The following is a 13,292-nucleotide window of genomic DNA, read 5'->3' on the forward strand; positions in this document are numbered from 1 at the left end:
CGCGACTGTTTCTTTGGGGGATGGGTACAACAATTTTTACTGTGCGCATTTTTTTTTTTTGTTTTTTTGAGGCGAGGGGTTGGAGATAGAGTTTCTTTGCGTATCCATGGCTTTCCTGGAACTAGCTTGTTGGCCAGGCTGGCCTCAAACTCGGATTCACCTGCTTCTGCCTCCCAAGTACTGGGATTAAAGGCATGTGCACCATTACCGCCCAGCTTGTTATTGTTTTTCTCTTCACCATATGTTAGTAATATTATGAAGCACCTACTAGATTTGTTCCTTTCAGACCAAGTGTATTCATAGGGGGAGACCAATTTCAGGTTCTTTCTGAGTAGGGGAGGGAAGTTCGCAACATTCCACGGAGCCCCGAACTCTAATTATTAGTAGTCAACTAGGCCAGATAAAAACCTGAGCCACTTCCTGAACCCAGCTCGCCCAGCGCAGCTTTTCTCTTTCCAAGCAGAAGCTAGGCTGGAAAAGGACGGCGCCAAAGAGGAACAACCTGAAGAAGGATCAAAGGTTATAAACCACCTCAAACGCGGAATAATGGTCAACACTCAACTCCCAAGGAGATCAGAAGCTTCCATAGGCCACATTTGAAATTTAAAAAAAAGAAAAAGAAAAAAGGTGACTCCCTAATGCTCTTCCCAGAAGCACAGCCCGAGACAGGCCTCGGGGCCAGAAGTGACTAACAGATAGCAAGAGTGGACCCGCAGACGGCCGGAAGTGGAAGTGAGCTCGGGCTGGGGAAAGACGGCAGGCCGTACTGGGCCTGCGCGCTCCGCAGGCATTGCAGCGCGCAGGCGCAGCTGGGCGGTGCCGGGGTGACGCTTGGAGCGTGGGCTGCGACTCTCGCGGATCCGGTTCCGCCCTCCGTCTCGCAGCCCACCCTACCGAAAGAGCGCCCGAGCTCCCTTTCCCAGAGTGCTCTGCGCCGTGAAGAAGCGGCTCCCAGGGACTGGGGGCATTTTGTGTTGGCTGGAGCTGGAGGAACAAGATGGCGGCATCGGCGGAGTGACGGGGTCCCTCCGGGCCGGAGCCGGCGGCAGTGGTGGCATCGGTGCCGCCGCCCTAACTCACCGCGCCCCTTTCCCAGCCCGCAACGTCGCCGCGGACGCGAGACAGCGGTGGCCGCCCCAAAGCAACCGGCCGAGCGTCAGCCGCCGCGACCACTCTTCACGAACCGGCCCTCAGCGAGCGGCGGCGATCCGGCTTCTCGCAGCCGACTCCGCGCCCCTGTAACGCCAACAAAGCCTCGCTTTTCGCTTGCCCGCCGCGCTCCGCAGTTGTACCGGGCGGAACAGACCCGGAGGCCTCCATCCTCTCCCCAGAGGTGTCGGGGCTTCGCCCCAGCCTCCATCTTCGCGTCTCAGGATGGCGAGCAGCAGCGGCTCTAAAGCCGAATTTATCGTCGGAGGGAAATACAAACTGGTGCGGAAGATCGGATCTGGCTCCTTCGGGGACATTTATCTGGCGATCAACATCACCAATGGCGAGGTAATGACCCGGTGAGGGGAGGGAGACGATAACGCTGGGCTGTTGTTCCCCCCCTAACCCCCCTAAGTACTCCAAGCCTCATCCCACTGCACGCACGCACGCACGCACTGGGGAGTCTAGAGCGAGCCAGCTTTCCTGGCTTAGCAACCTCCCCCACTATTTCCCTAAAAAGGAAAAACGCGATAGAAGGGCTGGATAAACTCTGAGGTTTCCCAACTTGTCCAAAATGTCTCTTTTTAACGTTAATTAAGATAAGAAGTAGGGCGAAGTCGTGTAATCGCCATAGTAGTCTTTGTATTTTTTTAGTTTGGGATTCTTGTTCCAGTTAGAACAGTTTCCTTCTTTAAAAAAAATCTCGCCTTACGTTTCAAGGTTGCCTGTTTTCTGGACGAATCCTTTCATTCACTTTAGATTGAGAGGACATGGAAGGTTCGCCATTGTCCCCAGGAAAAAGCCTTTGAAGCTGGTTGGCTTGTTTTGTAATTAGTAAAGGTTGCTTTCCCCACCCTCTCACGTCCTTGTAGTGGCGACTAGAAGCAAACATTGCTAATGTCTCTTCTCGTTTCCCAAGTGAGTTTGAATCCGTAGGGATGTTGATGCCATCATCCCCTTTCCTCTGCAGGAAGTGGCAGTGAAGCTAGAATCCCAGAAGGCCAGGCATCCCCAGTTGCTGTACGAGAGCAAACTGTATAAGATTCTTCAAGGTGGGGTTGGCATCCCTCACATACGGTAAGCACCTTTGAGCGCAGTTGATCACAGAGGGAATTGCGAAATGGTGAAAGGGGTTGAGGCTGATAATGAAACCGGCTGAATCGGTTGTGGTGCTGAGTTCCACAGTTAACCGTAATCGTTGAATAAATTTTAGTTCTCCGACTTAGTTAAAATTTTGTGTGCTACTGCATTTAGTTTCTGTCATTTTTCCTCCTCCCGTGGCTTTCGTTTGCAGTTAACTATGCAGGTCATCTTTGATCCCTACGCGGAAGGGATCTTGCTCTCTTTACGGCGACACTTTTGTAATTCGTACGTTTGTCCACTGAAGTGGTTTTGAAGGTGCGGATGTGACCGAGTTTCGTCTGTTGGGGTTGCTATCGGAACTGGTTTGGGAAATGGCTGCTCTTTTGTTGTGTTTTTGTTCCAACATGTCTTCCTCCTCCGCTTAGAAAATGGCGGAACGACGTGACTCAACCCCCATATTCCTGCCTTTTTCTTCTCTTGGATTCACATATTAAGCTTCCTTGATTTCCCTTTAGCAGCCTTAAATGGATAAACCCTTGAAAAGCCAAGAATTAAGTTCCATAAGGCCATGAGACTCTGGGAAGAAGATGTCATAACAGAGTATGATCTCTAGTTGATGCGACATAACTTGTTAAATTATACTGACCTAAAATTCTTAATATCCCTGCCAATGTGTTCGTTGGTTTTTGCTTTTGTGAATGGTAATGTCTGAAATGTTTCGGTTCTTAAAAACTTTATGGGGCTATGGCAAAGGCAGTTCAGAACAGCACCAACTGTTGAAATCTGTTCAGCTTTATGAAAGAAAGCTTCACTTAGTAGCCGTTTGAGTAGCTTCAACCTGTTGAGTTAATTTTGTCTGTAACATTTAAGGAAAATTTGGGGGGTGACAGGTAAATAGAAATAATGATAAAAACTGCTCTTTCGAGTATTTAATTTTATTAATGTTACTTTTAAAATTAAACCTCACTGTTTCCAGCAGTGGTCAAAGATAACATTTACAGAAAAAGTCATAGTTGAGGATTTAGTGGACTGCTACATGATGTTTTCTCTCCTTTTCCATTCCTCCCTCTTCCCTGTCTCTGCCTAGTGTGGGTTAAATAGACCGGCCTGGGCCTTGAACGCAGAGATCTGCCTGCCTCTTCCCAAATGCGGGGAATAAAGGAGTACACTGTCATACCCAGCTTCTTTTTCCTAAATCCTGAATTGTGTGATGAATTACCTTCAATCTAAATAACATTACATTTAAAAGGACAGACATTTTAATATAGACGCTGTGTGAGAAATACTCCACTGGTCATTTGTAAGTGAGCTCTTTCAAAGAAAATTCCAGATTTATGGCAAAGATTAAAGTGAAATTGGAGGAGGTTTGAGTTTTTGAATGGTTTTTGGTCCCTAAAATACAATATGATGGGAGGAAATAGGGCCCTTGCCCTCCACTGATTTGCTTCCATTACTATTGTTTTTCCTGTTTGTTTTTTGTTTTTGTTTTTTTTTTTAACAAGTAGAATCAGTTTGTCTCAGGTTATTTGTGTTTGGCTCATTTCACATATTGGTCATGCTTTTAGGATAACCCTGTGCTGGGAAGTTCATAAATTTCAAAAATTCATCACTACATTTTCAATGCAAAACCAATGCTAATGTGTTCTTTAGTCAGGTAACCTTAAAGACCATCATTAAAGGCAATGAGTAGTTTACTAAATAAGCAGATGAATAAATTAACAGGGGAGCAGACTAGTAGGTGCCCATTATACAATGGTGAATGCAGAGAGAGTTTTGGCCTTTGTAAGCTTTCTGTGGGTGGGGCTAAATAGATTAACCTGGCTTTTAAATAAGGCTTCCTAGGAAAGGAGATGATTTCAGGAAGCAAGCTTGGTGGACTGGTTGGGGAGGGCATCCAAGAATAGAGTGGCTTCTGGGAGTGGTTCCTAAGACAGAATGTAATTAGGGAGGGGTGGGGAAAGTGTACACTTGTTAGCAATGGTAGAACAGGTACATAGAAACACAGTGTGTTGTAGTTTTTCCTTTTTATTTTGAGATGGATCTCACTGTATATTTCTGGCTGGTATCAAGAACTCAAGATTCTACTGTCATTCCTTCTAGTGCTGGCCACTATGACAGGCTATTTTGTTGGTTTTAAACAAAAGTATGAAAGGACACTTTTTGCACCAAAAGATAAAGATTTCCAAAGTACTTTTTTTGTACTAACATTTTCCCATTCTTGTATATTTGTCAGTCTTTCTGTGTCCCTTATGCATAGAATGTTTAAAATATTTACTTGGAAAATATCCAGGCAAGTTGGCTGGCTAGTTTTAGGTAACTAGAATAATGTTTTGTCCATTAGTTAATAGTAATTTAAAAGCTCAAATTTTTACCTATCGTACACATCCCCGTTTCATACTTAAGAGTTTATATACACACAATACTGTTTATAAGATTAGCTTTAAGATATTCTGGTATATCTTAAAAGACAGAACCAAAATTACTGGGCCTCCACAGGTGGGTGGCTTCCCTCTTCCTGTGTAGTTTGAGGGTCTTAAGGCGCCTAGAAAGAGATGTGACCAAGAGTGAAGTATGTCGTCCGGTTGTATGGTCTAAGAAGAAACTTAATCCTTTTGGCTTCCAGGACATCTGGAAGTTCACCTAGAATTACCATGGCCTTTACATTCCTTTTCTACGTGCAGCTCTGAATTGAATTAACTCTGCAAAGGAAAAACAATTTATATAAACTAGAGCTCTTTAGCGGAACAATTAGATTGAATGCTTGAGTACTTGAACCTAGGGTGATCTACAGTTGGTTTTTTTTTTTTAACCTCTATGAGGTTCATCAACTTTCCGTCTATACAGTTGAAAAAGAATGTGACTAATGTTTTAGTTTTGTTGGCGTTGGAAGAATGTTGAATAGAAATGTTGGGGAAGGCTAGAGAGCTGGACAGTTCAGTTTCCACTACCCATCAGGTTTTCCATAACTGCCTCTAACTCCAGCTCAGGGAATCTGGTTCCCTCTTTGTTGTCTAGGCATTTGCACTCCTATATGACATACATTCACACAGATCTACACACACACACACACACACCCCTCCAGAAGAAATGTCACCTGCTTTTTAGGGCAGAACTTTTGGTGTGAACAGGATTCTTCTCTACTTAGTCTTTTGCTTAGTTATTCTTAGACCTTTCAGGTTTGGACTTTTAAGGCCTGTATCCAGATGATAGTTGCAAAGCATTCCCCTCTCCCCCAGAGTTTGGTACTTATGTCCAAGTCTTATAGTTACGTGGTATTTTATGAAACAGTACCTCACAAAACTTAGACATCTGTCTCTGGCAACTTTTAGATTAACTATTTAGAAAAACATACAATGGTAAGAAGGTAGTTGGGTATGGGGGAATGTTCTTGCCTCCTATGTTTGGTCCCCTCTCTTTCGTTTTTCAAGACAGGGTTTCTCTGTAGCTTAGGAGCTTGTCCTCAAACTCGCTCAAGACCAGACTGGCCTTGAAGCTTTCAGAGATCCGCCTGCCTCTGCCTCCAGAGTGCTGGGACTAAAGGCGTGAGCCACCACCATTTTAGAAAGTATTTACCAAGTATTAGTTAATCCTTTTCACAGCTGAAGTCTTTGTGAATAAAATTGAGATGCTGTAAAAGGAAACTGTTGTGTTAGCTTCCTTCAGAGTGTAACTAAATTTACCAATGTTCTAGAATGCTTTGTATTGTGCATTTATGGGATAGTAGTCGGTGTTTTTGAGCTGAACAAAATCTGAGGGATGAATAAGGAACATTTACTCATATAAGTTAAACCTTGGGTCTCAGAAGAGTCTTCTCTGGCTCCTAGTTGGGCCAGATCACCTTGATGTCAAGGTCATACCCTGCCTGCTCACACTCACCACACCTTTCTAGTTGATACTAAGAAAGCCATACTTAGCTTCATTCACTATCCACAATTCTCCTGTCTCCTCCATCCACATAGCGTTTAGCCAAAAACAAAAATTGGCTTCGAGGTGTAGGGTCATTGATGAAACACATACTTAACATATGGGAGACTAAATTTAATTAAGTACAAGCATCCCAAAGAACAATATAGCTAGGCTTGATGGCTCATACCAATAATCTAAGCACTTGAACATTATCTGAGGCCAGCCTGGGTAACATAGCAGACCTGTCTGGAAAGAAAAAAAAAAAGAAATATAGAATTTGTTGTAACTAAAATGAATTGAATCTTTTTGAGACTCACCATGTGGCGTGGAAATCACTTTACATACTAGGCTGGCCTTGAACTCATATCCTCTGCCTCTGAGTGGTGGGATTAAAGGTGTTCCCCCACTGCTGCCTACTAATTGAATCTTTAAAATGGGTTATTAAGTAGGTTACTTGAATGTTTTCATAGTTTCCAGTGAATGAATGTATACTTAAAGTGATGTTCCCTGCTTACTGTTTTGTTTATAATGCAACCTCAGTGGCTCCTAATAGTTGTGACCGCCAGTGTTAGCTAGTTGTAAACTGATTTGTGGTTTAATGGAATTTTTGAAATCTTAGGTATAATTTATATAGTGAAATGTCCAAATGCTAATGTGTGGCTGGATTAGTTTTGACAAATGTATGTTTTTACTGAGATGAAAGAATTAACATGCATATTGCTTAATTTGTGACAATGTTTTTTTGTGGTAGTTGTGTGTCATTTCTTCTAAATTAATGAAAGACTGTTCAAAACAAAGTAATAGCAAAGCCTTTGGGTTGGTAGATACCCTGTAGAAGTTACCTAACAGCATAGTTGATGTAGTTAGGACAGCTGCTGGTTGACATCTCTAGCTTGTTTTCTCCCATGGAGGACCCAGAATATCGCCATTCCCTAGTCTTATGACTAGTGAGAATGAGATGTGTTGTGGCTGGTTTTTAAGGTTTTTCTGTGTAGCCCTTGGCTGCCTTGGAACTCGCTTTGTAGACCAGGCTGGCCACAAACTCAAGAGATCTCTCTGCCTCCGCCTCCCAAGTGCTGGAATTAAAGGCATGCAACAAATTTTAGATTTGTTTCTAAATTTTTGTTGTGGCTGTTTTAATAAGGACTTGGAAAGTACTGTACGTAAAGGATTGGTTGAAGAGTGTTTCTAAAGAAAATGGAAAAGGCAAAAACCAAACTGTATCTGAACCTAGAATTGCATAATTTTTTATGTTAGCTGCTTTTCAGATAAAAGATTTTGTTAAACCAAATAGTTTTATCTTGTTTTTGATACAGAATTTCATGTAGTCCTGGCTGGCAAAACCTGGCTTCTGCCTGGCAGCTAACTTGAAAGGCCATGGCCACTCCTGGCTTCCAAATGGGTTCCAGCTTTTAAATGCTTTATATAAGTTGATAGGATTATGGTAAAAGATACTGCTTCCCACCTTTGTATACCGTACAGTGATTTGTTTTGAGGTGTAATTCCTTTTTATTTATAGGATTGATAAGCACTGTTGAAATAGGGAATGTGATGCTGGAGAGGTGGCTCAGTGGTTAAGAGCACTCACTGGCTGCTCTTCCAGAGGTCTTGAGTTCAGTTCCCAACAATCACAGTGGCTCGCAGCCATCTATAATGAGATCTGGTGCCCTCTTCTGGCCTGTAGGCACACATGGAAGGAATGTTGTATACATAATAAATAAATATTTAAAAGAAAAGAAATAAGGGAATAGTCGATAAACTTCAGTGTGGCTACATATTTTTCCTTTTATGTGCAAGAAGTTAAAAGAACCAGGCATGGTAGCACATGCTTGTAATTTAAATACTTGGAAGGTTGGGACAGGAGGTTCAAAGACAACCTGAGCTAAATGAAAGCCCCCCCCCCAATTGCTGATTAGTTAAGACTGACTTTTGTAAAAAAAAAAAAAATCTGAATTATATTCCCAGCACATATGTTTGATGGCTGATAACTCACTCTAGCTCCTCTGTGGTCCCCAGTACTCACTACATCCATGAACATAATGGAGAAGTAAATAAAAGGAAGAACAAGAGTCAAACTATCCAGGCATTATATACTCATCTCTTTTTAATTATTATAGCAATCCTGTAAGTTGGAAGTTTTATATGAAAATAACACCTGGTATATGACAGATATTTAAGGCCTTCTAGGGTGATTCTGGTGTCAAAATACAGGAACAACCCTACTATACTATGTAGGGTTTTAATAGCTGCTGCCTCTCTGCTCAGCTAATTTATCCCCATGTTTTCTAGACCTGTATCTCTCAGTGAGTCTCTTGTAATGGCTCATTCCTTTATTCTCAGCACCTGGGAGGCTGTGGCAGGTGGATCTCTGGGTTTGAGGCTAGCCTGATCTTCAGAACCAGTTCCAGGATAAACAGCTACACAGAGAAACCCCGTCTCACAAAATCAATGGATTTTTTAAATTTATGTGCTCACAAGATGTAGTATTAGGCAGTGAAGTGCTAGAAACTACACTGTAACCTCATGCAACCAAATCGTTTGGAGGGGCTTGGTGGGGGAAAGGATCTAAAACATGTAAAAACACTAACACTGTTGTGCGTTCCTACAATGCTGTGAGGGAAAGAACTAGGTCTTAATAGGTTCTTAGCATGGTTTGTGACTATAAAGGTACTTACTCTGGCTTCATTGTATGTGTTAACTTTTTTTGTTTGGTTTGGTTTGGTTTGGTTTGGTTTGGTTTTTCGAGACAGGGTTTCTCTGTGGCTTTGGAGCCTGCCCTGGAACTAGCTCTGTAGACCAGGCTGGTCTCGAACTCACAGAGATCCGCCTGCCTCTGCCTCCCGAGTGCTGGGATTAAAGGCGTGCGCCACCACCGCCCGGCCTGTTTTGTTTTGTTTTTCAAGACAGGGTTTCTCTGTGGCTTTAGAGCCTGTCCTGGAACTAACTCTGTAGACCAGGCTGGTCTCGAACTCACAGAGATCCGCCTGTTTCTGCCTCCCGATTAAAGGCGTGCACCACCATCGTCCGGCTGTGTTAACTTTTTAATCCAGCTGTAGAAATAAATCTTAGAAGTATTTGATGTGTGTAGAGTTAAGTTCTTGAGTTTCTTAATGGTCTTCAGTTCCAATACGTATTAGACTAAGACAGGACAAAAGCTAATTGCTGATTTATTTACAAAGTAAAATGTAGCTGTGCTCTTTTTGCTTTGAATACAGTTAGAAAGAATCCATTGTCTCACTGAAATTTAGTTTTCTAGAGCCAGGTGTGGTGGCACGCACACGTAATACCAGAATTCCAGGCCATATGTAGTGAGACCTTGTCTTTAAAACTTAAAGGTTCTTAAACTTAATCACAAGGTTTTACTACTATGTTGGGCATTTTAATTTTCTAGGCTAACACGAAGAGTGTTTGCTGCTTTCAGTATTAGTGTAGTGCATGCTTTTATTTTTGTTTTTGGAGACGGGGCCCACACTGGTCTCAAACTCACAGAAATCCACCTGCTTCTGCTTCCCAAGTGCTGAAATTAAAGGTGTGCGCCATCGCTACCTGTTCTTTTTTTTCTTTAAGAAAATGTTAACAGGGCTGGAGAGATGGCTCAGTGGTTAAGAGCATTGCCTGCTCTTCCAAAGGTCCTGAGTTCAATTCCCAGCAACCACATGGTGGCTCACAACCATCTGGAATGAGGTCTGGTGCCCTCTCCTGGCCTGCAGACATACACACAGACAGAATATTGTATACATAATAAATAAATAAATATTAAAAGAAAAAAGAAAATGTTAACAGTGGATGAAATAGAGGTAGTATAAGTTAGCCCCATGTTTGTGTTGTATTTAAATGTAGAAGAAAAAAGTTTACAGGAGAACTTCTAAGATGGTGTCTTGTCAGCTCTTACCTGAAATTGAAAAACTTGTAGTTATATTACAAGTGTCTCATACATTATACTTGGTAAAAACATTGGAAGAACCTGGAGTGGGGTGCATGCTTTTATATGAATGTCTCTCCATTTTATGTTCTTCACATTCACTAAGAACAAGGATCATGTAGGATAGGGTATTGGACTCACGGAATTTTCCTAGTTCTGGAATTAAAGGTGTGTGCTACCATGCCAATCTTCTCTTTTCTGTTCTTTTTATGCCTTTTAGTATTTAATTGATTGAGAGCCTGGCGAGGGTGGCGCACGCCTTTAATCCCAGCACTCAGGAGGCAGAGCCACGCGGATCTCTGTGAGTTCGGCCTGGTCTACAGAGCTAGTGCCAGAACAGGCTCCAAAGCCACAGAGAAACCCTGTCTCGAAAAACAAAAAACAAAACAAAAAAAAAAATTGGTCTGCTGATTGGATTGTTTGTGTGGGATCTGTTGACACTGGATTTAAATTGTTCCTGACACCAAGTTCCACTTAGTGAAATCAGTGTTCCAGTTAAATGACTATTAACTGCCATTCAATCTCTAGTGATTGAAACTGTCTTGGTTAACGTAACACACTTGAACTTATAAGCGTACTTATATCACTTATTTATAATAAGTTATAGATAATAAAAAGCTTTTTCCTGTATCAGTGCTTACTGTGTACGAATGAGTTTAAAATAGGCACACTTCAAAATTTAGGGGTTTTTTTGAACATGTGTCACGAGCCAGGCAAGTGGTACCAGTAAGTTTGTCTTCCTCTGAAAAGGGAACAGTGTCTAGATCTCAAACTGAAATTGAACATAAGGGCACAAGTGTTTTCTTAAGAGGATAATGTGTAAGACAACCAGAAAGCCCTCAGCTACTTTCATTGGTCAGTATCTAATAAGTTAGGTGTTTCTATTTCTATTATAAAGCACCACGACCAGTAAACCCTTTGGGGAGGAAGGGGTTTATTTTATTTACAGTTCCATAGCACAGTTGAGGGAAGTCAGGGTAGGAACTTAGAGGCAGAATCTGATGCAGAGGCCATTGAGGACTGCTGTCTTGCTCAGGCTGCTTTATAGCAGCTAGGACCACCAGCTGGGTTGTACTGGGCCTTCTTACATTAAGAAACTGTGCCCCAGGCTTGCTCACAAGCCAGTCTGGTGGGGACATTTTACAGAGTGAGGTTCCTTTTTCCTTATGACTCTAGCTTGTGTAAAATAAACAAAAACAACAACACTAGCTAGCACAGTCAGATTCAAGGATAAACCCTGTTCAAGTTGTTTGAATCCAGTGAAGTAAGTAAGCCTTTCCTCAGATCTTTGCCACGTGTACTGGAGAGATAGCTCAAGAGTACTTGTTGCTCTTTCAGGGGACCAGAATTCAAGTATTAATAAGCTTAGTATTATCCAAGGTAGGGTGTTTGCTTGGCTTCTGGGAGTCCCAGGGTTTGACCTACAGCACCAAGAAAGTGATTATTAATCACTTTTGATTGGTGTGCAGAGATTGCTAGATTTTCCACTTCCCAATGAAGATGTGTATTTTTTTGCTTTGTTTTGAATACCTGCTTGAATTTTCTTGATGTTCAGTTGTCCACATTCTGTCCCATAGTAACACTTAGCAATATTTAAAGTAATGACAAAAACAGGCAAAAAAATCCAGTCATTGTCATTTTTGACAAACTAAGTAGTATGGTTAGAATCTGTTATTCCAGCCAAGAAACAAAAATGGGAAAAGTAGCCGGTATAAAATGGGTTTTTAGTGAATTAATTAACCTGTGAAGAAAATGAGGTAGCAGTGTGTATACCAACCACACTGGTTACTTAGTTTATTGTAATCTTTCGTCCTTTCACCAGACTCTAACTATGCTTTAATGTTTACCTTATTTCTAAAGTTTGGATCCTTGAAATTTTTGCTTTCTTAAACATGTGTTTCTTATTTGACATTCGTGTTGCATAGTAAACAGATGATCATGAAAGAAGATATTACTTGATTGTCTTGTTAGCGACTATAAACGTCAGATTAATAACTGCAGTAGCTTGAGTGGTGTACAGACTTTATGCTGATAGTCACAACTAATGAGAATTTGAGGGTACAGTAGACACATTACGCCCAGAAGAAAATGTTCCACAACACTCTGCCCTTCTATCCTTTCCTCCAGCTCTCCCATTCTTTTGGAATGCTCCCAAGCCTTGCAGAGCAGGATATAGAAATCCCAGTTAAGGCTTGCCTTTCAACAGTTCTGTTATCTCAGCTCTTTGACCGTTAGAAGTTTCTATAGTAAGCACATAATCTACTGCCTAAAGAATCCTCTAACCACAGCTGACAGCAGCGCTGGTGAGTGGACATAAAAATATTTAGAAGGCATTAGATAGGCACAGAGTCTCCAGTTAGCAATGTAATGTACGTGGAAGCTTCCCCACTAGGTAGGGCCCGTGCCTTCCCAAGCCACAGACTTTTACCCAAGCTTACAGTACCAGATGTGAATTCTTTACTGTGGAGTTAACTTCAAATCTAGACAGGAATAATTAGCCCCTTAACAGAACTGCCACTGCTGGATCTCATTTTCATACAAGTGTATACTGTATGTTTAATGCTCTCTTACTTAGATTAACTAAAGTACCTGAATATGGACTCTTGTTAGTAAAGGTCAGAAGTTAGAGCCAGCCGATTTGAGGTTTTATCTATATTTCTCTTGAATGTCACTTTTGGAATCTCCTGCAGTTCTGATGGATGGCATTAAAGAGATAATAGCATTGACTATCTGGACCACTAGTTAAGCAACCTTTTTAAAAAAGGAAAGAAAAGATTCCAGCTGGGCAGCTGTAGTGCACACCTTTAATCTCAGTCAGAAGGTGGATCTTCAAGGACAGCCAGGGCTACAAAGAGAAACCTTATCTCCAAAACAGGACGAAATATAGTAAACTGTATTTTCTAGGAAAATGTTCATGTTCTTTTGTTAATACTGATGTTTTAAAACCAATGCTATTGCTGGGCAGTGGTAAATGCCTTTCTTTAATCCCAGCACTTGGGAGGCAGAAGTAGGTGGCTCTCTGAGTTCGAGGCCAGTCTGGTCTACAAGAGCTAGTTTCAGGGGGCTGGAGAGATGGCTCAGCAGTAAGAGCATTGCGTGCTCTTCTAAAGGCCCCGAGTTCGATTCCCAGCAACCACGTGGTGGCTCACAACCATCTGTAATGAGGTCTAGTGTCCTCTTCTAGCCTGCAGGCATATATGTAAACAGAACATTGTATCCATAATAAATAAAT

The 13,292-nt window shown here is 42.0% G+C and overlaps 1 protein-coding gene across 4 annotated transcripts in view; it reads left to right on the forward strand.

Annotated features, from left to right (window-relative positions):
- The first annotated feature begins 891 nt into the window (after positions 1-891).
- Csnk1a1 (casein kinase 1 alpha 1) overlaps positions 892-13,292 on the forward strand; it is a 37,564-nt gene continuing 25,163 nt past the window's right edge. For 2 of the 4 annotated variants that reach the window (XM_005356173.3, XM_013349505.2), the window contains exons 1-2: positions 893-1,497; positions 2,120-2,226. In XM_005356173.3, the coding sequence (XP_005356230.1) occupies positions 1,375-1,497; positions 2,120-2,226 (230 nt within the window). In that variant the 5' untranslated portion in view covers positions 893-1,374. Of the gene's footprint in view, positions 1,498-2,119; positions 2,227-13,292 lie in introns of all 4 variants that reach the window. The other 2 variants (XM_026783637.1, XM_005356174.3) reach the window with 2 other exon arrangements.

This window comes from Microtus ochrogaster, chromosome 18 (genome assembly GCF_000317375.1).
Source record: "Microtus ochrogaster isolate Prairie Vole_2 chromosome 18, MicOch1.0, whole genome shotgun sequence".
NCBI lineage: Eukaryota > Metazoa > Chordata > Mammalia > Rodentia > Cricetidae > Microtus > Microtus ochrogaster.